The sequence below is a fragment of the Typopeltis vanoorti genome, chromosome 11 (assembly GCF_054136105.1).
Source record: "Typopeltis vanoorti isolate ZY-2024b chromosome 11, IOZ_Tvanoo_1.0, whole genome shotgun sequence".
In the NCBI taxonomy this organism is placed as follows: domain Eukaryota; kingdom Metazoa; phylum Arthropoda; class Arachnida; order Uropygi; family Thelyphonidae; genus Typopeltis; species Typopeltis vanoorti.
Window position 1 is genome coordinate 87,415,402 of NC_143559.1, and position 27,252 is coordinate 87,442,653.

Here is a 27,252-nt window from a genome sequence, read left to right on the forward strand (position 1 = left end):
AAAATACGTAAAGAAAATGTGCCATTACGTCCCATAGCGGATGGCATTGATTCCCCCACATACAAATTAGCTAAATATTTGGCCAAAGAGCTCACACACTATACTGGCAACACACCATCACACATAAAAAAAAAAAAACTCAGCCCATTTCAAAGCCAGTATAGAAAACCTTACACTCCAACACACTGACATAATGGTCAGCTTTGACGTCTCCTCTTTATTCACAAATGTTCTTCTCAAGGAAACTTTAGAGCTGATCCAAGCTAAATTTTCTTCCGATGCCTCAGCCTTATTTCAGTTCACAATGAACTCAGGCTATTTCGTTTGGCAGGGAAAATTCTACAAACAAATAGAGGGGACAGCCATGGGTTCACCACTCTCCCCACCTTTGGCCAATTTCTTTATGGAGACCTTTGAAGAAAAAGCCTTAGCCTCTCCCCCACAAAAACCAACCATATGGCTTCACTACGTTGATGATGTGTTCGCTATTTGGCCACATGGCTCTGAAACACTTCTCTCCTTCTTAACACTTAAACAACCAACACCCCAGAATCAAATTCACCCTGGAAAAAGAGGAAAAAAACAGCCTCCCTTTCCTAGACACACTAGTCACCTGCCAGCCTAATGGAACCTTGGTTTTCTCAGTTTACAGAAAACCCACCCATACAGGCAGATACATTCACCAACAATTCCCCCCACCTCACAACAATATGGAGTTATTAAGACACTATTCAACAGGGCTAAACTAATCTGTTCAAATGACTTGGCCCTAAACACTGAACTAAATCACATCCTCAACACTTTTTCAGCCAATGGCTACCCCCCAAAAAAAGTCCAAAAAATATTAGAACCTACAAACCACAGACGACCCCCCCCCCCCCGTCCACAACAAGGATTACTCTAAATCCACCATTCCCTACATCTGAGGCACCTCGGAAAAGATTACCAAAATCTTAAAAAAGCATGACCTGACCTCCTGTTACAAACCTTACAGAAAATTGGCATCCCTTATCCGCTCCACTAAAGACCAACCACTTCCCCTAGACCTACCTGGTTTATGCCAGGTCCCTTGCAGTTGTAATCTGTCTTACTTTGGCCAAACAGGCAGGACAGCGAATATCAGAATTTCTGAACACATGGACTACATCCGGTTTCATAAGTACAGCCATTCTGGTCTTGCAGACCATGCTCTGGATACACGCCACAGAATACGGTGGAAGAAAGCTACAGTAATACACCGTAGGAAATACAAATTCGAAAGACTATTTATGGAATCAGCCTCAGCCCTAAGAAATTCTCCAAACCTCAACAAATTTGGTTGTATGCGACTGCCTCAAATTTGGGAGGCTTACATCAGCAGACCTTCAGCCCAACGGCCAAGAACACCTACTTAGCCCGCTAGAGGGCACCATCAGGACTTTTAGGAGAACAATAGCTTCATCATTTCATTCTCAGTTACTGTGTTGTAGCGCCTACATGCACGTGCCTTTTTTGTAAGTTCCTTTTGAAGATGGCGACGTGACGTTGCCGAAATATCGAAAAATATTTATTAAAGTATAATTTAATTTATATCCTTAACTATGTTGTTCATTTCCTTAAAGGTTTTAATAATGTGAATGAGGTGCTATTGATTATAGTAAATATCTTTTTTAATGGAGTAATTACAAGTGTTCTCTTATGCAATCTTAAGATGTAGTCTATTCTGTTAGTCATGCATGTTTTTTTTTTAATGTAAGTTCAGAGCAATAGAACTTTGGTGGTTGATTTTCTTAAATATTGGATGTTGCTGTATTTGTAACTGATTTTGTATTGAACTCACTTTTCATTAAGATATCCTTTTGGTATTTAAGTTGTTGGTTTTTCTGATCACTTGATATGGTTTATGCTCTCTTTCCATAGGGGTACTGATAATTCAATGTTTCTCTACTAGATGATGTGATGTTGAATGTAATTATTTTCTTATTTGTTTTCATGCTTGACACCACTCATGTTTATTTTGATTTAAGTTGGAAATTAACTTGTGGAATTAATTCTTAGATGTAAACTGGTAAAATAAGAGCTAAATTCATGATGTGCTTTGCTTAGGTTCTGACTGTACCTAAAAGCAGATAAGAGATATAGCTCATCTGCTTTTTGGTTTTAGGTACTGTTCTTCTGAGGCATGTTTGGAATTTGTGTAAACATGCCTTGGAAGATATTTTTCTGAGAGTACACATAAACATTAGCAAGATGTGATGAGTTATATATTATCAGATTAAGATGCCTTATATCTCATATCATTTACATTGGAAAGTTTAAAGCGCTATTTGAAATAATTTCCACACCTATTCAGTGGAGTAGGGAACTATGATTTGATACTCAAATGTGGACCACTCTTATAAATATAGTTCACATCTGCAGAAGTTGAATTTGAAAGACAATGTGTCAACCAGATCAATAATTATGCTGCATTTTACATTGCTAGTATTATTCTTCATATTAACAGTGCCAAAAAAATCTATTTAAAAAGGTGCCATGTATAAAAAAAGTAGATTTTTTTTGTTGGAGAATTTTTTGATTAATTTAATCCCGAAGAAGCAAACAAAAAAAATTAAAATTTCAACATTTTTGAGAAGCGAGTGTGCTGTGCAAGAAGCAACTTTTTTCAGTATACAAGTAGCCTTATTATAAAAAAAGGTACTTTCATGTGCAAACTGTTTGCTTGAGCTTCATAAAATATGAATGACAAGAATATTTCTTGTTAAGTAATGATTTAGGGTTGCCAGATTTTGAAAACCAAATACAGGACATGGGTGACCAAATGATTGATGATGCTTTATGTCATGAAATGCAATAGTTATTTCGGCAGCAATAACTTTTCTTTCATTGCTGGTATTAGGTTTTACAAAATAAGTATCGATACTTTTGGAACTGGAACTCGAAATGCTCAATTTGTGTTAATGTGTTGTGTAATATCCAATCGCTATCCAAACTCCATGTGTAATACTGAACGTTTGTCTACAGATTTTGCATTCAACTTCGTCGTTATGTTTTCCTTTTGCAATAAAATTCCATTCTTTCGAATAATCATCGTTAAAAACACACTTTCATTTTGGCATTAAGGGCTAAAGGAAAGAAACAAAATTTAAATTACCAATAAAGAAAATTAATTTACCTGTAATTGTATATTTTATGTATTAACCAATTATTGCACATTCGAAAAAGGCGAGATATTATTTTTTAAATAATTATTGAAATATCATCTGCATACTGTACCGATACCATACCACACATGTTCAAATAAGAACTGTTCGAAAATAAGCAAATGCAATATATCTCTACAGAATTATAAATAAAATACTTATACTAAATAAAAAGGGACTGTTGCCACCATGCCACCGCTGTAAACTGTAAACACAATTAATTTCCTCGAATTGTCATTTTTAATGGCTTACAAATCAATATAAGTTGGATTATTCAAAAAGAATATTGAAAATTATAATTGCTTAACATAATATTTATAATTTTATCTTTTCATTAAAATATACAATACAGGACAGCAAAATTAGACATAAAATACGGGACGTCTGGCAAGCCTAGTAATGATTATACTTATTAACAGCAACATCAAATTATTTAATTATGAAAGGTTGTTTATTAACTGACTTATATTTTACTGGATTTCAAACCAGCATCCTTTGTGTACAAAACATGTTACAGTTTATTTGCAATGGAGTAAGTGAAAAACAATTCAAATTGTAATGGATAACAAATCTAAATTCCTGTAGTGAATATGTAGAAATACTCAGTATGTTTTCCTTTACAATGTAACGTTCTAATTTGGTTCTTGCCTGCCAAATTTTTGGCAGATTAATACAGCCATATTTGTTAGAATTCTTAATAGCCATTGCTAACTAAAAATAGTCTTTCTGACCTGTAATGACATCTATACAGCACATTAGTTTTCTTCCATATATTAAAGTAGGTCAACTTTGTAACTTACCTTAACAACCATTATGTCAAAATTAACTTCATGTTAGAAAAAATAATCAAACCTGACCTTAGCATTAGTCTTTTCCTCAAACTCCTACATTGATGATCAAAGGAAATCACTTCTTACCATACCTGAAGTATGGTAAGAAGTGATTTCTGTAGTTTTTCAACAAAAAAGCATCACAAAAATTAGTAAATAACTTGGACACTAAAAAGTCTTCTGGTCCCGATGGCATCTCTCCATTTGTATTCAAACATTGTGTCCCACACCTAATACATATCCTGTATTGTAAAAATAATAAATAATAATAATAGCTGTTTTACTTGCATTAGTCACTTGCCTTTCAGATGGTTCATGTTCTTTTCCATTTATAGAAAGTCAACACACACTGGAAGATATCTTCATGAACAATCACATCATTCAGCTCAACAGAATTCTCAAAATACAGGGCATCTTTCTTCTAATGATGCATCCTTTTCGACATAGCTATGCTATCCTCTCCATACTTTCTTGGTTGGCTCATAGCTACAACTCCTACAAAATCGATAAAATATTAAATGCCACACACGCATCACACTTTCCCTTCCCAAACATTCATTTTTCCATATATCCAGCATATATCTGAAAATGTAGCCAAAGCACTAATAAAATATAACCTTTGCACTAAATTCAAACCACATGTCAAATTAGCACTTCTGATCTGCCTGCCTGCCTGCCTAAGGAAACCATCCTCTAATACTCCTGGAGTATAAAGTTCCCTGTGACTGACTTGGCCTACTCTAGACAGTTAAAGAAGATCGATTAACATCTTCCTTGCAGAACATAAGAAATATATTCACTACCATTATTATAGCAAGTCAGGACCGGCAGACCATGCTTTGGACACCCTTTCACAGAGGGTTAAATGGGTAGAAAAACAATTTGCTATATAGAAATCATTACAGGTCAGAAAAGCTATTTTTAGAATCGGCAGTGACTATGAAAAATTCTCCTAACCTTGACAAGTGGTGCTTGTCAAGGTTAGGAGAGTATGTGAGTTAGGTGAGTATGCCAACCACTCGGCCTCCTTGGCCAAGTGGTTGGCATACTCACTCTCCAGCATCAACAGGTCTCAAACTCAAATTCCACTGTGGGCATGGATGCTTGTGATTGTCTTTAGGTGGGAGATGAATTTCATCACTCGGTATAAGACTACTGCCCTGCTTATTGTAGGCTTGAAGTGGCTTGGAAAAGTTCCATGTTTTGTCTGTAGAGCAGCTGGGTTTCCAAACTATGTAAAAATAATATATATATATATATAATTGATAAAAATGGGAGGGGGTCCTTAATCCAACCACGTTACAAATGTACTATAGGTTTACTAATAGCTTTTCGTTGGTGGGAACCACATTAAAAAATCTGGCAAAAATTTGGAAGATGGGCATCTTAAGATCAGCTTTTACACAACTATGATGACTTCTTTTAGAAGGTGGCAAATTAGGACTTTAGACATTTTACCCATTACAATTTAAATTGTTTCACTTACTCATTGTCACGTATAAATTGTAATATGTTTTGCTCTGAGGATGTTGGTTTGAAATCCAGCACAATATAAGTCAGTTGATAAACATCCTTTATTTAGTATGAATAATGTCTAACACCTAAGCCTTTCAACTAGATTATTAATAATAACGTTTATCTTTATGACTAAAACTAATGGATTGAATAAATCCAAAAAGTTTGTGTCAGTTATTCTAAAAGCATAAATATCACATGTACCTTCGAACAGCTGTTGTCCCTCGCTCAATACATTCCACCAAAAAAATGTATTATTATGATAGTGTCAGAAATCTAGGTTTAAAAGTAATCTGTAGTTTCTAAAATTTGATATAGATAATAAGTTCACCCCACATGCAGAACTGTGAGATATCCCTCACAGACTATCTCTCCCATGTGTAGGATAAAAAAAAATAATAAAAAATAGAGCTAATTTCTTTAATTGCACTGTTATAGCATATAGTACAGTAACAAATTATCCAAACAAGCTGAATTTTCATCAGGTTTTTGTTTTAATTCACTATTTTGATTGAGTGCGGCATCTTTTAACTGTCTCTGTGATGTTTATTAATACTGTTGTGCATTTCTAATAGTGTAAACAAGTTTATTCATAGTGTCTTGTTCATTTTGTGTATATAAAATGGATACATCTCCAAGAAAGCGTTCAAAAATATGTACTCTTTCTCAGCACACACACATCCATGACTCAAAGAAAAATTGTCAATGAGTGTGGTGTTGGTTTGGGTACTGTTAATGCAATTTTAAAGAAGTTTAAGGAGATGGGTAATACCATTTCACCTGACAGAAAATGTGGGTGAAAAATAAAAACTCCACTTAAGATGTTTACTAGTTAGGAAAAGCAAAATGAATCCAAGATTGCCTGTTGTAGATCTAAATACAGACCTGGCAGATAGTGGTATTAATGTTTCTGACACGACAGTCTTCGGAGATTGTTGGAAGTAGGGTGTAATGTCCACAAACCAAAAAGGAAACAACTGTTGACAAATGCTATGCTGAAAAGAGGCTTACAGTGGACAAAAGTGCAAGAAGATTGGACTGTTGAGAAGTGGAAGATGGTCGTATTCTCAGACAAGGGCCATTTTTTTGTCCAGAGAGAGCGAGCACCCTGTGTTTGCAAATCACTGACTGAGAAGATGACTTCTCCCACCCATCTTCCACAAGCTCCTAAACACCGAGCTAAAAAGATGTTCTGGGGTTGTTTAACACATGACAGATCAGGATCACTTGTGCCTGTTGATGATATGATGAAAAATGACCAATACATAAAAATATTGCAGAAAAGAGTGGTCCCACAGATCCAGAAAGACAAAGAACTCATCTTCCAACAGGATCCTGCTCCGTGCCACACTTCAAAAAAAAAAAAAAAAAAAAGAAAGCATTCCTCAAAAATCACATCTGATTGCTTCAGTGGCCAGGTAACTCTTCTGACATTAATCTGGTAGAAAATTTGTGGGCCATAGTGAAAAAAGACTGAGACCTTGGAAAATTAAATTGTGATATAGAGGATAACTTAATACAATCCATTATAAAAGTATGGTTTTGAGATGCAGAAATAAGGAAAAAAATGTTTTATGTTGGTAGAATCCATGCCTAAGCAAATTAAATGAACTTATTAGCAGCAGAGGAACACATATTAATTATTAGTTAAAGTTGGAGTTTAATTTTTGTATTTTACTTTCTTGCGAAATTAAAATTTTTCCTTGAAATGTGGGTGTTTGGATTAATTTGTTGACTACTATATTTGAAATATTTTTAACTGTATTCTTTATTAGGTGGACAAAATCAGAATATCCAGCATACTAACAAAGATGCTAATATTTCTACTGTTGGAGGAAATTCATTTTCTGTAAATAAAGATGATCAAGAAGCACCAGCAGAAGGTTCAAAATTTGCTTCTGAAACTGCAGAAAGTGAGGTAAGATAATAGCAGTAATAGTGAACTTTTAGAAAAGTAAGTAGTTTCAAAAATCATAGACAATCATTTAAGTTGCAATGATTATAATAAAGAAATTATTTGATCTTTAGGGTGATGAGAGAGAATTGATTTTGACAAAAATATTGTATCAGTGTGCAAAAGAATCGTCAGTATTTCTGTTTAGGATATCTGCTAATCAATCAAATAGATACAAACAAACAAAAATTGTCAATGTATACTTTGCTACTGCTTTGGTCTCTTTAATGTGACTTCTTTAGGAAAGTGTTCTTTCTTTACTTTCTCAGTAGCAGTGAGAGTAATCTAAACTTACAGTATGCTGGGGCAGATAAGATTATTTCTAAAACATAACTGATTTCAGAAATGGCAATCAGCAGCAGTAGAAGTAGTAATATTTTGGACCTGTTTTTAATGAAATCAACTGACATTCAAAACTAAATTTTCTTTTCTGATGCATAAATGATGTTTATATAGTGAAAATATAACATGAAATGGATTTGTAAAACTTAAAATAATTTCAGCAAACAGCTGAACAACTGATGAGAATAAAAGGTACTTAATGATTGCAAAGAAATACTCCAGTTTTCTGGGGATAGTAAAACAAAGTAATAGATTTTGAATAATTTCTGTGAAAATTTCAAACTATTGGAAATTTAGAGTAGTTATTTACAATTCAGTCCCTGAACAAGAGGGGGGTTGCAACTGGAAATCTTCAAAATTAGCATAAATTCTGAATCAATATATGTATAGGATATAATGAAAGGATATGAAACTGTAAAATCATCTGTTTTGAATGTCAAAATCCTTCATAGCACTGTGTTGGATACAGAGCACGAACTTTTATCTATCAAAAAATCCGTCAAAATTTCACAAAAAAGAAACTCAAGTACTTCAAACCAAATCTGGAAAAAATTCCAGTTGATTACTGGCGAAAACAGCATATCAAAATGAGATCAGTCACTGTATAAAGGAAAGACAAAACAAGGAAGTTAATGTAGAAAATGAATGGAGCTTTCTGAAAAACATTATAACCAGCTCATCTGACAGATTTTTAGAAAAAACAAAACTAAATAATCACTGGGTAACACCTGAAATAATAAGATTATGGGAGCAGTTTTGACAGACTAAAGAATATCTGAATAAACTATATAATGACTAAAACAGAATATATTACAGAAGCCTACAAAACCAGCTAGACAGGATGTGCCAAAATGCAAAAATAGATTGGCTGAATGATAAAGCAGACAAATGTACAGAAGCCTATTTACGTCACTACTTCAAGTTTCTCTATGTTACTCTACAGTTAGATTACCAAAGACTACATTATCCCACTCACCATGATAGATTCTGAATACAGTATAATGAAAGAACTTGTTTTGGATAGAGAAGAATTGAAGGGCTCAACCTGTCTTGAGGATGGAATAGAAGAATGTATAGGACATGTTTCTTTCTTTTTTTTCCTACATACTCTCTTCAACAGTTAAGGCTGGATATTATTGAAATGAATATCTTACAGATAAAATAAATAAAGCAATAACTGAAATAAAAATCTGTTGCAATTTTAAGCTAAAAGTAAAGCAACTGAGATTCTTCTTCTGAAATATTAGTGAGACTTAGCTAACAGTAGATGAAATAGTTATAGGGAGAGAATGTGAGGAATTTAGTATTTTCAGGGAGGATAGAATAGACAGGAGGTGAGGTACTGCTGATAATTGCAGATGAATCGCAGCCAGCAAGAGTAGAGTCAGTCATGCAGATATCAATTCTTTAAAGTTGATGTGTGAGATTGAGGCCAATAGGACAAAATATAAAACTGGTTGCTGCTGTAAGCCAAAGAAGGGTGCCATGGATGATGTGGAAGACATGCACTAGCAGATCAGTATAATGAGTGCAATAATCACACTTTATACCCATGGTCAGGAGAGTAAATCAGGTAGAGTTAGATGAATGAGTATTGTTAAGCAAGAGCTGCAAACAAAGAAAATGTTGTGGAGGATATATAAGGAGAAAGTTGACAAGCTTACTTAAGAACAGCACAAGGGTTAGGCAAGAAAGGTGATCAGCATGGTGAGGAAGGCAAAATCAGTTTGACAAGAAATTGGAAAAGGATCTCCTAAAGAGTTTTTCCATTATGTTTCAAGTAGGAGGAAGGATAATTTTAGTGAGTACTGAGGGTCACAGAGGCAGACAAAATTGTTGAGCTTCTGAGTGACCGCTTTGCAGGAGTATATCATCCAACTGAAGATATTGTTGTGACAGGGACTGATGTGAGAAAACAGAGGTTGATGAATTGGAGGTGCTTAGGATATTGCAGATTCTGAATGCAAGTATAGTTGTGGTATTGGATGGGATATTGGCTCACATTTTACAAGAATGTGCAGGGGAACTGATGATGATGCCTTAAGTCCCAGTGCTGGCAAAGTTCCAAGAGAACAGGAGGACAAAATAATTCCTTTCCATAAAGGAAGATCTAAGTCTGTGGTAGCAAGTTGAACACCAATTAGTATCTCAGGAGTAGTGGTAAAAGTACTGGAAAATCGGTCAAAAAAAAAAACAATTCAGGAATGGGTGAATAAAAGTGATACTTTCTGAGGGACAACATGTGAAGGGTTGGTCGTCATGCCTTAGTAATCTACTAACTTTTTATAATAGTGACAGCTGAGTTAAATAAAGGGAATGACTACTTGATGATAATGCTAGATTTTGCCAAGGTGTTAGATAGATATCACATGGAACGCTGTTACACAAACTGCAACAAATGGGTATGGATAAATGGATGGGTGATGGACAGATACCAAAAAAGCAGTATATGGATGAGCAGAATCCAAGAGAAAGTAGGCGATTAGTGATGTGTCGCAAGACTGTTCTTGGCCCACTGCTGTTAATTTGTATATAAATGATATAGGAAATAATTTGAAGGGAGATATTCAGTTGTTTTCTGATGATGCTAGGTCTGGGAAGGTTAATGAGAGATTGCAGAATGATTTAAATAGGCTGACACTATGGGAAAAACACAATGGATATCAATTTAATGTGTAAAAATGTAAAGGCATGCATTTTGAGGTAAAGATTACAAGCTGTGGACCACATTAAGGGAACTGTATTCCAAGAAATTGAAGCCAGGGGTGGTGGTAGTAGTAGTGGTAGATAGAGTGGAAGTTTGGAGGGCATATTGCTGAAGTAGCCATCGTAGCTCACAGAATTACTTGGTTGTTGAAGAGCACACTAACAAGCAGAGATAAGGGAGTTATCTTTCCTCTTTATAAACCCTTACCAGGGTGGTCTGAAAAGTTTTTGGCCTCAACCATAAATGGCAACACTACCGGCAAGATTTTTTTTTTCTATGTTGGTACATCTCTCGTAAGCATCCATGTTAATTTGCAAGTCATTCTATCAAGTAGTTTGTTTTATACAGCTGTCTAAAGCAAAAGTGTTGTCTGTATACCTTGAAACAGATAAAATTGAGTATCTTGCAGATATAAAATTCTTTGTAAAAGAAGGTTTAACGGCAAACGAAATTCATTTGAAGTTCATAAAAATTTATGGGCACTCTTCTCCTTCTTATTCAACAATTAAGAAATGGGCTGCCGAGTTTAAACATGGCTGTACCAACCTTGAAGATGATCCACGTGAAGGACGTCCAAAAAGTGTAACAATACCAGAAATGCACGATATGGTATTGGATGACCAAGGAGTCACAGTGCATGAAATTGCTATAGGCATTTCAAAAGAACTTGTAAGATATATTTTGCATGAAGAATTGCAAATGAAAAAGCTTTGTGCAAGACGGGTGCTACACTTGCTCACAGCAGATCAAAAATGCACTCGCATGAAAATTTCTGAACAGTGCAATGATTTATTACTATGGATGAAACTTGGATACACCAGAATCCAAACAGCAGTCAAAACAGTGGACTGAAGCCGGGTGTTCAGCACCAAAGAAGATTCCATCAGCAGGAAAGGTCGTGACATCGGTGTTTTGGGATGCTAAAGGCATTTTGTTTATTAATTATCTTGAAAAGGGTAAAACAATAACTGGGGAATATTAATCCGATCTTTTAACCAGACTAGATGAAAAAATTCGTCAGAAAAGACCCGGTTTGCAGAAATAAAAAATCATCTTTCATCAGGACAATGCACCTTCCCATAAAGGTGTTTTGGCAATGGGAAAAATTAAGGGATCTATTAGGTTGGCAAATAAGTTCATTTGGTTTATGCGTTAGCACAAGTTTACACCGCTTTGCCTGTTGCTATTGTTGTGCTACCGCACAGTTGAAAGGTGACATTTCACATAACCTTTCGGTGAATTTTCGTTCAGCCTACTTCAGTTGCGTGTGTGTAACATATTTTTAGAAATGGAAGGAAGTAACATACATCACTGACATATTTTGCTTTTTTATTTCAAAAAAGGGAAACGAGCTGCGGAGGCCCATAAAAAAAAAATATGCAGCGTATATGGGGATGGTGCCTTAACAGAACTCGTATGCCAAAAGTGGTTTGCCAAATTCCTTTCTGGAGATTTCGACATCAGTGATGTGCCTGTCGCCCGACCGAGGTTGATTTGAGTGTTGTGAAGAATATCGTCGACAAAACTCTGTCACAAACAGTGCGGGAGATTGCTGCAGTACTGAACATATCCCATACAAGCGTTGAAAACCATTGGTCTCAGTCAATTATGAATTGACTGAGACCAATGTGACTGCTCGCATATCCATCTGTGATTCGCTGTGACGTTGCCAAGAAAATGACCATTTTTGAAGCGGATGATTAAGAGTGATGAAAAATGGGCCGTGTACGATAACATGGTATGTAAAAGGTCATGGGGGCACAAGAGCGAACTGCCCCAAATAACCTCGAAAGCGGGATTGCACCCAAAGAAGATCATACTCTATGTGGTGGGATTATAAAGGTGTTGTCCACTACAAGGCGTTACCGTACGATTGATTCAACTGTCTATTGCTCACAGTTAACGCGAATGGCCCATGCAATTAGCACAAAACATCCTGAATTGGCAAATCAAAAAGGAGTTGTCTTTCACCACAACAATGCCAGACCCCACACATCGTTAACAACCTGGAGTAAATTGTTACGTCTTGGCTGGGATGTTTTGCTACATCCTCTGTATTCACTGGACCTGGCACCTTCCGATCGTTGCATAATTCTGTGAACTGGAAAACCTTCGCTAATGAAGAGGCTGTCAAAAGACACCTGGATCAGTTTTTTCACCAGTAAACCTCAGAAGTTTTATGAACGCGGCATAATGAAGTTGGTGGACAGATGGCAAGAGGTCATTGATAAAGAGAGTCAATATATAATTGGCTAGTATGTATTATATATATTAAATAAAATGTGTTTCATTCCACTCTGAAAACCGAATGAACTTATTTGCCAACCCAATACACACTATGAATTGTTGGAACATCTGCCCTATTCCACAGATTTTCTCCCTCTGACTTCTATCTCTTCCCAAAACTAAAACTCTTCCTCGCTGGTCAGTGTTTTTCTTTGAATCAAGAGGTGATTGCAGCTGCAGAGGTGTATTTTGCAGATCTTATTGAGAGCTACTACAGGGATGGGATAATGGCACTGGAGCATCGCTGGAATAAATGTATTAGTCTTAAGGGAGATTATGTTGAAAAATAAAAATAATTTTGAAATTATAAATTTGTTTTTCATTGTTTGGCCAAGAAGTTTTCAGACCACCCTCATGTTTAAACAAGTTACAGACTTGTTTAAACAAACTACTAGGACCACTCCTTCAAAATATAGCCATTTAAAGCAAATTTTTGGGACATTGTGGTACTGTGTGCTGCTTGAACAGAGTAGTGAAACATTAATTCTATTCCATTTGATTTAATTGAGCAAATTGTGGTTGAATGGTTCTGGTTAGAATTCACTTAGGTTATGAGTGGTGACCTATTTAATTAGTGCTACCAGTCTGTGCATTTGGAAAAAAATCTCACCTTCCTTATTATTTTGACCCACATCTTTTTTCTCATCTAAACGTGTGTGTGTGTGTGTGTTATTCTTCTTGCTATGCAGTTAATGTGCCAACATGAATTGCTGGTTGACAATTAAAAAGAATGTTAAATAAATGAAGTATTGCTTCTCTTATTTCATTCTCTGCAGCTGAATTAAATGTTTGATATTCTTGTATTCATATTTTGATTCTTAATAATGGAAATTGCTGATTTTAATGAAACACCTTAATTTCAATCCCTCGACATTGTTTAAATTATTAAAATAAAATTCAAAAAATCGTATTTTTTATTATTCTAGTGATATAGTTAGTTTCTTTGTGGTTATATTTTAATTGTTGACTGAATTTTCTACATTTGAGTTTTGTTTCATTATCAATAAATACTAAGGGAATGTACAGGATACTGTGTGATAGTACTACATGAAAAGTTTACTTCATTATTAACTTCTCATCAACAATTTTCCTCAAAATTAATCTGTTATTAGTCAGGACTCCAATATTGTTAAATCTTATATATCAAGCCACCTAGATCATGGTTTTCCTATCCTGACAAAAAAAAAAAAAAAACTTGTTTTAACCTTTTTTCTCTCATTTTGTTTAAAATGGCAATTACCATTTGAAGATATCTCTGCTCACATACTCCTGAATGGTAACTAGTTTGTTTCTAATACTTGTTTTTAATATGATTCTGCCATTGATGCTTTCTGTTCTCTCCCCTAATTTTTTCCCAAATTCTCATATCTGTAGTTTCCAGTCTTTTTGATGAAGTGTTTTATTTCTAAACCAGCTCTCAGATCTGTAAGTTAAAATTGGTTTGAACATGGTCTTATACAGCTAGTTTATTTAGTATTTTGACTAATTTCTCTCTTATTCCATATAAATTATTCATTTGGCTTCCTACAATTCATGCTTTGCTAATTCTGTTTATTTTCATATTTGGTGTACCATCTTCACTAAAAATTGTGCCTAAATAGCTGTAATGTTATGCTTGTTCTGTAGGCTCTCCATTTAGGATGTAGTTGATATTTTCAGTTTTATTGCTTATTTTTATACCATACTTATTATAGCAGTTAGTTATTCAATTAGTTAAGGAATTCTGCAGACTTGTACAGGATTTGATTATGAATATAAATCTGCATAAAGTAAAATGCTGAGATTAATATCTCAAAGTTTGATATCAAATTTAATGTCATATTTCCTTTGTAATTTGTTCATAGATAAATAACAGTGAAGATAATGTGTACCCTTGTCTCACATCTGATTTAACATCAAATCATCTTTTTGTATCTCCTTCTGTTTTAACTGCTTGCTTATATCGACTGTGTTGCTTAATATAATGCATCATATACATCATATACACCATAACTTGTAGCATTTTGAATAACTTTTCTCATTGTTATATTCCCATGAATTCTCAGCTATTTGTGTTAAGGTGAAAATCTGATCTTAACAATCCTGGTTTGGCCTGAACCCTGCTTGTTCTTTTCAAGTTTCTCTTGTACATTTTTTTCCCCCTTGGCCTTTTGTCAAGTTTGGTTGCACAAACTTCACCAAGAACACTCAATAGGAAATTCCACTGTAATTGTCACATTCTGTTTTCCTTTTTATAGATGGGTATATGAGAGCTCTACTACACTGGCTATGCATTGTAGCTAGTGTAAACCTTTTATAGTTCCATATTTTTGCATTTCTGGTTGAATATCTACTCCATCTCCTCTTTCATGTTTTTGATGGCTTTTTCTGCTAAAGGAATGCACTCAGAGTACAAGTATTGATATGTACTCCTGATTGCATTTCTTCGATGTTTTCTGGCACTGTTTCTCATTTCATAATATTTCAAACAGTTACTCCAGACTCAGACATCTAGAATATCTTCAGTTTTCATAATCTCCAATTTCTTTTACAGTATTCTTTCCTCCATTTCTAAGCTTTTCGAAGATTTCAGAATATTTACCAGCTTCCTGATATTAATTATCTGCTTTTTATCATGCTTAACTGACATTTTCCTCTGTATTTTCTCAGAACATGCTGACTTAATTGTCATGACCATCCAGTATGCTTTTCCTTGACTACTACTTTAATTGCCTGACTCCACCATGGAGTTGGATATTTCTATCATTGCAGGCAACCTCACCTCTTGTTTTGTTTGAATCACTCTGCGTTTTCTTCAGTGTCTGCTGATCTCAAGAATTTGGTTCCTGCTTTGAAACTCTTTCTTTTTTTTCTTTTTTTTTTTTAAATAATAATTCTGTATTGGAGTCTACAGTTCACTTCTGACAGCTGCTTAACTTTGATTCTTTTCAAAACTCTCCTACACACCTTTTTCAGTATGATTCCAATTTACTTGCTCAAAACTAAATGGTAATTATTTCCTTATTTCTTTTTTTTTTTTTTTTAATTTCTTGTTTCATTCTTGAAGTGGATAAAGATCACACAAAGTATATTGTAATTGTTGTCGTTCTATAGATTTATGTTACATAGGTACGAAGTCATATTAACATAAAAGAATCCACAATTATACATTTATAGCTTTCTTTGTGAATGTATAAATTGTCAATGATATATATATATATATATATATAAAAAGTTTTACCTTTCAAGATGTTTATAATAAGCATTTGTTACCAAATTTAACACAATGTATAAGACACTAAACACCAGAAAAGTTAGTAAACTAACTTTTCTGGTGTTTAGTGTCTTATACATTGATTGTTACTCATAAAGGTAATTTTAGAAATGAGATGACAATGTAGATCATATAACTAAAATTTAATTTAAAGAAGTATAATAATAATAAAAAAATTTCAAAAGATAAGATAAAGCTACTGTAATCTTAAACTGCTATAATGACATATGCAAGCTAATCACCTTGCTAACACATCAGTCCACTTACCAGCTTTTCAACTATGATCCTACTAGCATTCAGAAGAAAAAGTATTTACAGACTTGTCATCTCCTGGCCTGTGGAAGTCATTAATAAATCAAAGCCTTATAATTCTGGACCCAGACTCAGAGGAAGATTAAGAATGTAGGTGGATTGATACAGTAAAAAGTGTCTTATAAGACAGAAATACAAGATTTAATAATGTTTGAAGATAGATAACAGATTAATTTGGAGGAAAATTTTGGATTGGAAGTTAGTAATGGTGTAATTTTTTCATGTAGCACTATCATAATATCCTATGATGCTGACAATTCCAGTAATTTTATAATATTGCAAGCTGAATACTATATTGGAAAAATGTTGGAGTTTTGCTATTGACATTGGCAGATGGATGCTTTTCAGCATCTTGTTTAGTAGAGAGTGTGTGATAACTTCATCCTAAAGTATTGGTCTAATGACACTGAATATTCATCCAAAGAAGATTAATATTGCATATAGGATTGCTAGAATGCAGTGGAGGAGACCTTTGTCCAGCAGTAATTGAAATCAATTGCAGATGTTACTGACTGATTTTTTTTAAAGCTGCCCTTATATAACATTGCCACTGAGTATGCCTGAATATATAATTATTTATGAATCGTAATAACTTAATAAACAAATGACTACAAAACATCCCAAATATAATACCATCAGCGTTAAGTTTTTTAAGAGATATCTGGTAGTGGTCACTTGTTGATGTTTTCAGGTTTTGAAAAAACTGACTCTCTCTCTCTCTCACTCAACAGAAGGAATTCTTTAGTATTGCAAAGGGGAGAATTAATCTGCTTTGTGAACTTATCCTAGCTTTGAAGATTCAAAACTAAACTAAGTTCTTCATTTATCTTTTCAAATAATATATGAAACCGTCAATAAATCCAGCTTCTTGAGTCAGTTTTTTAAACCTTTCTTGAATCTTGAATTAATTCAGGTGTTTAATATCTACTACAAATTTTTATAAAAAATATTTAATACAGTAATCATCTACAACTTTTTTTGTTGAAGCATTTTATTTACTTAGAATAAAGAAAAATGGGCATTATGGTTGGCCGAACAGATAGCATCTCCATTCTTCACTCAGTAGGTTGAGGGTTGGAATCCCACAATGGGCATGAATATGAATGTTGGTGAATGTATTAAAAGCCTGAAAAACTTCTATCTTTGGTTTCTAGAGTATTTACTCCTTAGCCTACTGACAGTACTGATGTCAGACAGGTTCACAACCTTTCATTGGTGTGGTTCACACATAAAGAATAATAATAGTAATGACTGTATAATGTATGCTGATATTTTGTGTGTTATTAAAATTTTAATTTGAAATCCCTTCATTTCTAAATTACTGAAAGAATTTTTTTTGAACATCAGCGTTGTATTATTATTATGTGACACCTCCAGGGAGGCCTAAAACTCATCGAACGAGAGTGTGCCAACAGCATCAAACGATTGAACCTGTCCAACTACTAACCACGTTCAAACTTGCTTAAGCTATTAGTAGCAGAGGCTCTACCAATCAACCAACCTTTGCTGTTATATTATACTCTTAATAGACTTGAATGACTTGAGTTCTATTTTGCTTAGTGATGTTCAACATCAAAATTGTGCATGTTTAGATTATATGTGGTATGTTGCATAAAGATATTCAAGCTTAAAAAAAAATATAATAACTTTGTCGATTATTCTGTTAATGTTGTGAAGGTAAGACTTATTACTTTTATCAATAAGGCATATAAATTTAAGAGAATTAAGTGACACTTTTAATTCTCTTAAGTTTTTTATTTAAGTATTTCTGAAAAGAGAAAATATAGGTATTTATTTCTGGGAAAATTCCCATGTTACTTCTCTTAAAAAACTATTCACCATGGAAACCGAACGGAATAAATCCATCAATTTCCTAAACCTGACATTAATCAGAGCGAGCCAACAACAAAATAGCAAAGAAATATATTACAAACCCACACATATCGGAAACTACCTCCATTTCAGTTCATACCATCCATCTGTTAAAAAATTAGTCATCCTATCACAATTTATAAATGCTTACAAATTCTTAACTAACCGTAATTATCTTAACACGGAACTAAAGAATTTAACACAGATTTTTAAAAATCGCAGCTATCCCATACAACTAATAAATTACGCAAACAGAATGACAAAAACCCATCGTAACAACAACCCAACCAAAACTGACTTCCCCCAACACATTTGGTCATCAAACTGCCATACATCCAAAAACACACATAAAGCCTACAAATACATTTTCAAACACACGGACTATAAACTAGCATTCACCACGAACCAAAAATTAGTAACTCTCCTAAAACCCAGTAAATCGCTTACACACAGAAATATTTGAACACTATAACGTAGTCTACAAATTTCCTCGCCAAAAAGACTGTGACATCACCTATACAGGCTCTACCATTAGGTCTTTATGGACTAGGCTACAAGAACACTTCCACGACTGTAATAACATCCCTATTCCGGAACATTTAAACACAAAAAAACAACACAACATCAAAAAGAAAAATAGAATACAGAGTACAGGGAAGACAGAAATAGCAGCTCACGCCCTTGAACTGAAACACATCCCAGAATCGACAAGGCCATAATAATAGACAAACAAGACAACGAAACAATACTTAGAATATCCAAAACAATAGCCATAAAATGTGATGAAAACTCGATCAATGTCTGCAGTCCGTACCGAATTTCTGCATGTTGGAAACTCCACAATTTACAAATCAGGTCACGCTTCTGACCAATAAGAGACAACAAATGCCCTTTTTTGGCAGATACAACATGCGGTCGTGACATAGCCCTACACCTGTTCTGATGATGGTCACACGACCGAAACGGCTTGCACCCCTTTAATGCTCTCCCTCAACCCAGTTTTCCCATAAAACCCTTCCCCCAAAAAATGCCCTCAAGTACAATAATATATATATATATATTTGTATATGTATTATTTAAAAAAAAAAACGGGTTTTCAAAAAAATTATACTTCCCGCCTTGTGTCAAACACTCCCCCACGTTTTATTCCCCTTCTTTTTTTTTTAACAACCTAACAGCAGAAGTATGGAGAATGATGTTATCCTAGCATCTAAAGGTATGTACAAAATTTTCTTCCTAAATTATTCTGCTATATTTTCCTTTAAAATACACTTATAATGCCCTAAAAATTTCTTGAGGAAAAAAGCTAATGTATTTAAAATAAGGGATACTCCTAAACAAAAACAGGCTATAATAGCCGTAAAAATAATAAAGAGAAAATATAATTGTTTCACGGTGCAGTCTTAAATACACAACTTGTAAAGAAGTCAATGGGCACTTCAATGGGAAAGGTGCATTGTGCCATATAATGGGTCACATATTTGTAGCTGGTATAAATTGTAGGAATACGATGCTCCCAAGTCAGTACAACTGTGTATGGGTGAAATGGCTGCGAGAAGGGAACTGATGGAGTTTGAAAGAGGCATTGTGATAGGATGCCGCATTCTAGGCCTGTTTGACAAATTGGGCCAACAATCTGATACCATAGATGGAAGCACAGGGAGTCAACTTCAAGTATCGCCTGCAGTGGTCAACCCACCACAATCACCAAACATGTCTGTAGGGTGCTACGAAAGATAATATGTAAAAACCCCCATTCATCATACAACATTTTGAATGCAGAGCTCCAGGCATCATCTGGAACACGAATCTGCACAAACATTCAGAACAGAGGTTCACGACATGAGTTTCCATTCTAGGACTGCAGTATGCAAGCCTCACATCATTTGAACCAACATGCAACATCATCTTCAGTGGTACAAAGAGTGTGTACAAAAAGCTTGGAAAGCTGTTATAGAGCACTACACCCTCTTCCGAGCAGATGTGCTGGTGTTGGCATGGCACATGCCCTGTAAACGTCTCTTATTAGAGTGTGTAATCCCAACTATGAAATTTGGAGGTAGCTGTGTAATGGTATGGTTCTGTTTTTTCCTGGTGTTTGATCTCAGATATCTATTTGTGGTGCCACAAACAATGAATTCTCAGAGGTATCTGAACATTCTGGACAATGCAATGCTTCCTACTTTGTGGCATTTCTATAGACTGACCATTGTCTCTTTCATCAAGATAATGCACTGTGTCATAAGGCTGCTGCTGTAACTGCGTGGTTTGTCAAGTGCGGTGACATTCGTGTCCACAGACTCCAAGAGTTATCTGAATATTCTGGATGATGTAATGCTTCCTACTTTGTGGCATTTCTATGTAACTGACCATTGTCTCTTTCAGCAAGACATTGTACTTTGTCATAAGGCTGCTGCTGTAACTGCATGGCTTCTGGACACAAAGATCATCCCACTTGACTGGTCTCCACAGAACCCTGATCTTAACCTTACTGAATATGATCATCCCACTTGACTGGTCTCCACAGAACCCTGATCTTAACCTTACTGAATATCTGTGGAATGTCAGGTGAGGTCAAACGACATCCATCCCTCAAGAGTCCAGGACCTCATTACGTGCCTGCAGGAAGAATAGGCCAAAATTCCCATTGATTGCTATTGTATACTTTGATGGAGAGATACCAGAGAGTGGTTTAATCAGGAGTTGAGTCCAAAAGACGGCTTGTGACTAGTGGTGTGCTGCAGGGTTCTGTTCTTGGACTACTACTTTTCAATTTGTTCATTAACGATATAGGAAAGGATCTGAGAGGAAGTGTTCACCTGTTTGCTGATGATGCAAAGTTAGGTAGAGCAATTGTGAGTGCACAAGATGTCAAAATTTTTCAAGATGATTTGAATTGTTTGGAAGACTGGGCTAAGGAAAATGGATGTCTTTTTAATGTGGCAAAGTGTAAGGTTATGCATTTTGGGGTGAAAAGATTAGCAGCAGTATATCACATTGGTGGAACCGTACTCCAGGAGATTGATGAGGCCAGGGATTTGGGAGTGTGGGTGGATAGGGAGTTGAAGTTTAGGGGGCACATCACAAAAGTGGCTAAATCAGCTCATCAAATCACTTGGTTATTGAAGAATACTTTGACAAGCAGAGATAAGCAAGTTATTGTTCCTCTGTATCAATCCTTGATAAGACCCCATCTTGACTACTGTGCCCAGATTTGGGTGCCAGGGTTTCTTCTTGATGGAGAGGATCCAGAGACGAGTGACCAAGATGATAGCAGGTCTGTGGAATGAACCTTATGAGAACAGCCTGAAGATTTGTGGGTTGCAAAAATTGGTTGATAGGCAGAAAAGGGGTGGTATGATTGAGACATTCAAATTACTGAAGGGTTTCTATAAGATTAATCCAGGAGATATTTTTGAGATATATTTTCGTGGTGGGAGGACTAGGAGCCATACATGGAAGCTGGGCAAGAATGTGGTTAGCAGGGGTGTTAGAGCTAGGTTTTTTACTCGGAGAGTGGTGAATAAGTGGAATAAGCTGCCAGAGTCTGTTGTGGATGCTATAACTGTGAATAAGTTCAAGGCGAGGTATGATAGACACTGTGTGAATGTCGAATAGTTGTTCTTGACATGATGTCAGGGCCTCCCTCGGTGAGTCTTTTGACTCCTTGGAGTTGCTCAAAATAATCATAATAATAATACTTGTGGAAAATATTTCCCATAATAATTATGCAATCTTCACATCGAAAGTAGGGCTTATATCTTATAAGGTGAGCACCATGGCTGTTTGTTTCTCACATTATGATGTCCACTTACTTCTTTCTAAGCAGTGTATATGTATATTAAAAGCAAATACATATGCACTGATTCACATGGTTAATTATATTTAATTTTAAATTCTTCATGCAGTTAATAGATTCATTTCTCAGCTTAAGCTGCCATGAATCTGACAAAAAAATCTGGCATTGCAAGGTAGAAGCATCCTTAAAATGCATATAAGAATGCTGCAGAACCAATCTCCTTACACCTTCGTTTCTAGTCTTTGTCCAAGAGAAATGCCATGCAGAATTATCAGATAATCTTAACAAGTTTAAATATCTGTGCAGAATAATTATTCTGTAGGTAACATTTCATAAAACTCTACCAGATAGTCTACAAGTAAGATTCAAAAGTTGAGAAGTTTTTATAATATCAAAACACAATCAATCACTTACTTGAACATGATAAAAAGTTTCACCCTGTTCTAAAAATGAAACATTGCTTATCTTCAAAATAGTTTCTTCAGATTTTTACTGCATTGTTGTTTTTGGTTTAACTTGGTACATAATACAATTTGGTCATCTAAATCTCAAATTTGCAAGCCCATTTTCATGTGTTCATTATCTAGGTGAATACCTACTAACAGTTATCATTATCCACAATCTCTTCTCTGCATTCCATAAAAGGCTATATGTGGGTGTACTCTCCTTATGTTTGATCCTTAAGTGATCCACTTGATTATCATTACAGAATCACAGATTATCACTACAGACTACATTACATGGAATGTTAACATTACTGTCTATCCCCCCACCCCACCCCCCTTGCTGCAGGAAATTGCAGCATGTAGGGGATAGGCACTTGACTAAAAACTTGTTGCATGTGGTGCAATCAGTGGAGCACTTTCTTTATACAACTGAGATGGAATTCAGCATATCATAGATAGACTTGGAGTATTTTTCCACAAAGACTTTGAATCAAAGGTTTGGAGTTTTATTTGAAATAACATGGTCTGTTCTCACTTAATTTTTCAAAGTAATTCCAGCCATTGAGAATATCCTTAATTTTTTATATCGCTTATCATCACAGATTCTTTTTGTGTAGCTCTGTTTAGGCTTCTCAGTAGCTTCTCGAACATTATGCTTCCTTCATAATATTTATCTTCTATATTCTTTCCATCAGGTCTATTTATATGCATAACTTAGTTTTCTTACATCTTTGTAAAGGCAAAGACATAAGACATGATGATTTACATTCCAGGAATTCTTCATGTGAATTCTTTTTTATTAACTACTACTTCTTTGATTTTTCTTTCAGTTGCACTGATTCAGTCAATAGTATCTTCAGAATTTGCTACTTGTTCTCATACTCTAAATAATATTTATATATTTGAGTCTACAGTGTACATCTAAAGCTGCTATCTTGGATTTTTTCTTTCAAAATGTTTATGAGAGAATAGAGAAAATATTTAAATATTTTTAAGTCCTGTTTGAGTGTCTCCTCCATTTTCATTAATCTGTTGGAGTTGCGAGCAAAAGATATCCTGTCCATTTCTGGATTAAAAGATTCTCCAGAACTGCCAAATATAAAATGAATGTGTGCCTGCCTGGAATAATATAAAATAAAACTATTGCTTTGAGCATGCACATGCTTTATGATTTTTGTAATTTCAAAACTATTGCACAGTACATATAATCATGAAATGTTATTTGTATAAATTCATTTTTTTTTTTCCTGTTTTATCTTTTTTTTACACAAAACTTAATCCATATTTATCCTAATTTCTTTGTCAGTATTGAAACATAGCACCTGAGCTTGGATACGTTTTAGTTACCTATGGCAAATTCATAGCTGTGTATCTATTTTAGTGTGACAATTTTGATTATTGATAAAATATCCTGTCACTTGGCAACCTTCCCAATGCCATAACATTCTATTTGTTCATGCATCACTTGACTGGATAATGTGGTTTAGTCAAAAAATTAAACTATTTTTTGATCTGACCTTGAATACAAAAAAAGTGAACAGAACAAAGAATTATTAAAGACATGAAGATTGTAACTATTTTGGCATTGTGTTCTTTATTTATTTTTCCGAAATGTCTTACTAAGAATTTAGGAATGTCATGTAATATTTTTTAATCTGAAATAGGATATCCAATGTCGGGAACATTTTTATATCTTCTGAAATAGATAAACTCTCAGTCATTATTTTAAATTGTAGATCTTTAATATTCTATTGTGAAATAAGCAGGGGAACGCTTTTCAGAAAGAATTTTTTTTTTTTTTTTTTTTTTTTTTTTTTTTTTTTTTTTTTTTTTTTTAGAGTTTGCAAGCTAATAATTAGCTGTATTTTCAGATGACCAGTAGACAAGCTTATCATGAAGTTGTTGGGAAAAACAAGCATGGGACCAAAGGATTACAGATACTTACTAATCCTTCTAGACAGGCGCAAGGAGACTCGAACTGCAATGATTATGGCTTAGAATCAGGTAAGGAAGTGTCTTACAGTATTTGATTTAATTCAAATTTTTTTTTTTAGGTTCTGGTTATACAAATAAAAATAAGCTTGCACCAAGGAAAAGTGTGAAAGATGTTTGGGGGAGGGGTGCTAATTTCATCATCTTTTTTGCTGTTCCTTTTTTCCTTAGGTTGTCTTATTTTGTTCTACAAAATGAACACTTCAAGAAGCTTTTGAAATCTGCTTATCACTGGAATTGCTACTACTACTACTGTTAGCAAACCATTATAGCTAACATAATGGTCATATCCAGATATATTTAAACCATACTACAAATAACTGTTTGTAGTATGGTTTAATGTTGTGGCACTCAAACATTCACCATAACACTCCTTTGGATCCTAGGAGTTATAGCAAGAATCGACTGTTTATCAGTGAACAGACTGTTAGCCAGTAAATAGAAAAATTAAAAATATGTTAAATAAGTGAAGGGGAAAAAATAACTTACCATGATACTGTTGGAACTTTGTCTTTTAGATTTTTTTGTAATTCTTGCAATTCTGCTTTTAGTGTGCTGTTTTTGCTAGGAACTGGTAATTTTTCATTAATTATTTGTATATTGCTACTTCACTGAACTATTATTTTAAATGTTTTAAGCCTTAAAACTTTTATTATTTATAAAAGTTTTAAGCCTTTTCCTTTAAAAGTTGTCTTTGTTGTAGAAAATTTCATACTCTAAGCAACAGGAAGAGATGACCATTAGATATGTAAGATAGAAAATAAGAGAAAAAAAAATTATGCTTTAAAAAATAAATAACTTGCTCTTTTTTATAATTGAAAATTTAAATTTCATAATTTTTGTTTCTGTGCTATGTATATTGTGTTCGTATATCTTGTTTTATCTTCATCGATTTCCTGATATGTACCCTCAAGGGATGTTCAGGCTACTATGACGGCACTACAAGATTAAGTTTTTCTTTATATTATTAATCGCTTTTCTTCCAGGTCAGCACTTCAATATTGTCATATTTAACATTTTGTTCTTCTAAGGCACTTTTGACTGAATCAATCTACCTAGACCTTGGTCTTTTTTTGGGTCTCTTTCCTGACATCTTGTCTTGGCATTGAACATCTCTTTTGCTAACCTTTCCCCACCCATTCTATTTAAGTGGACATACCACTTTAGGTTATCTTTATAAAAAAAAGGTAATAGAGATGACCCTAAAAACTATAGAGGTATCGCTATACTAAATTCCTGTTACAAAATATATACCAGAATCTTAAATAGCAAACTAATGAAATATTCCGAAAACTTTATTTTAGAAATACAGAATGGATTTAGAAAAGGACAATCATGTATAAACCCGGCCTTTTGCCTAAAATTAATAATAGAGAAAATAAGAGACTACAATTTAGAAACATATATTGCATTTGTTGACTTTAAAAAAAGCATTTGACAAAGTTAAAAGAAAGACAAATACCAAATCATATCCTAAAGGCTATCACAAGTATATATGAAAATAATCAAATACAAATAAGATTAAATCATGAGCTATCATATACAAGAGAGATAAACCAAGGGGTCCGACAGGGATGTCCCCTCTCAACAACTCTTTTTAATATCTACTTAAAATGAAATAATAATAAAATGGAGTAAAAATTTACATCAAGGAATTAAACTTTCACACTACAGTTAACTTAAACGCTCTCCTCTTTGCAGACGACCAAATAATAGTTACAAATTCTGAAGATAAACTACAGAAAGCTATTTTAGATCTAAATGAGATATCCAAAGATTATGGTATGATAATATCAACAGAAAAATCAAAAACTATGGCCTTTAAAGGACAAGATCCAGCAAGAACAAAAATAGTAATAGATAACAAGATCTTAGAACAGGTGAATTCGTTTAACTACCTAGGATGTATGATCGCATATGAAAATGAAAAAGATATAAACGTAAAAATTGCAAAATATTTAAAAATAACAGGTGTAATTAACTCTATATTTAAACCAAACCTAGTTCAAAAACAAACCAGACTAAAAGTATACAATGCATTAGCCCTACCAGTTTTAATGTATGGAAGTGAAATCTGGACAATAAAACAAAAAGACAAACAAAGATTAACAACAGCAGAAATGAAGTTTATGAGAAAAACTGCAAAGTATGCCCTATTTGATCACAAAAGAAACGAAGAAATTATGAAAGAATTAAACCAAGAACCAGTAATAGAAAAAATTAAAAAATATAAACATAAATGGATGGAACACGTTCAAAGAATGAAAACAGAAAGATTACCAAAACAAGCCTTAAAGTACAAGCCATTAGGAAAAAGAAAACCAGGATGTCCTCTTAAACGATTCAACGATGACTTCTAAGGCTGGAACAGGCCATGCTAGGCCTAAATCCTTGATATGCATGATGATGATGATGACCACTTTAGGTTAGCCATGCTCACACATTCTTGAATGCTGACAATGCCAAGTTCCTTTCTAATATCTTCATTTTTAATGTGATTCTTGCATTGATGTCATTTGTTAATTTTCCTAAATTTTCTCAAAACTCATATCTGTGGTCTTTGGTCAAATGCTTTATTTCTAGTCCAGCTCTCAGATCCATAAAATTAGTTTGAATGCTGCTTTGTTTACTGCTAATTTAGTTTTTTGGCTAATTTCTCTCTCTTATTCCATATAAATTTATTCAACTAGATTTCCACCATACCAGCATTTCTTTATTCTGTTGTCTATTTCCAAATTTAATTTGACATATTTGCTAAACAC

General features: G+C 34.2%; 1 protein-coding gene across 4 annotated transcripts in view; it reads left to right on the forward strand.

Moving 5' to 3' along the window:
- LOC150101831 (constitutive coactivator of PPAR-gamma-like protein 1 homolog) overlaps nt 1-27,252 on the forward strand; it is a 326,792-nt gene that overhangs the window by 110,201 nt on the left and 189,339 nt on the right. For all 4 annotated transcript variants that reach the window (XM_090400106.1, XM_090400107.1, XM_090400108.1 and 1 more), the window contains exons 5-6: nt 7,303-7,445; nt 24,370-24,502. In XM_090400106.1, the coding sequence (XP_090256232.1) occupies nt 7,303-7,445; nt 24,370-24,502 (276 nt within the window). The remainder of the gene's footprint in view (nt 1-7,302; nt 7,446-24,369; nt 24,503-27,252) is intronic.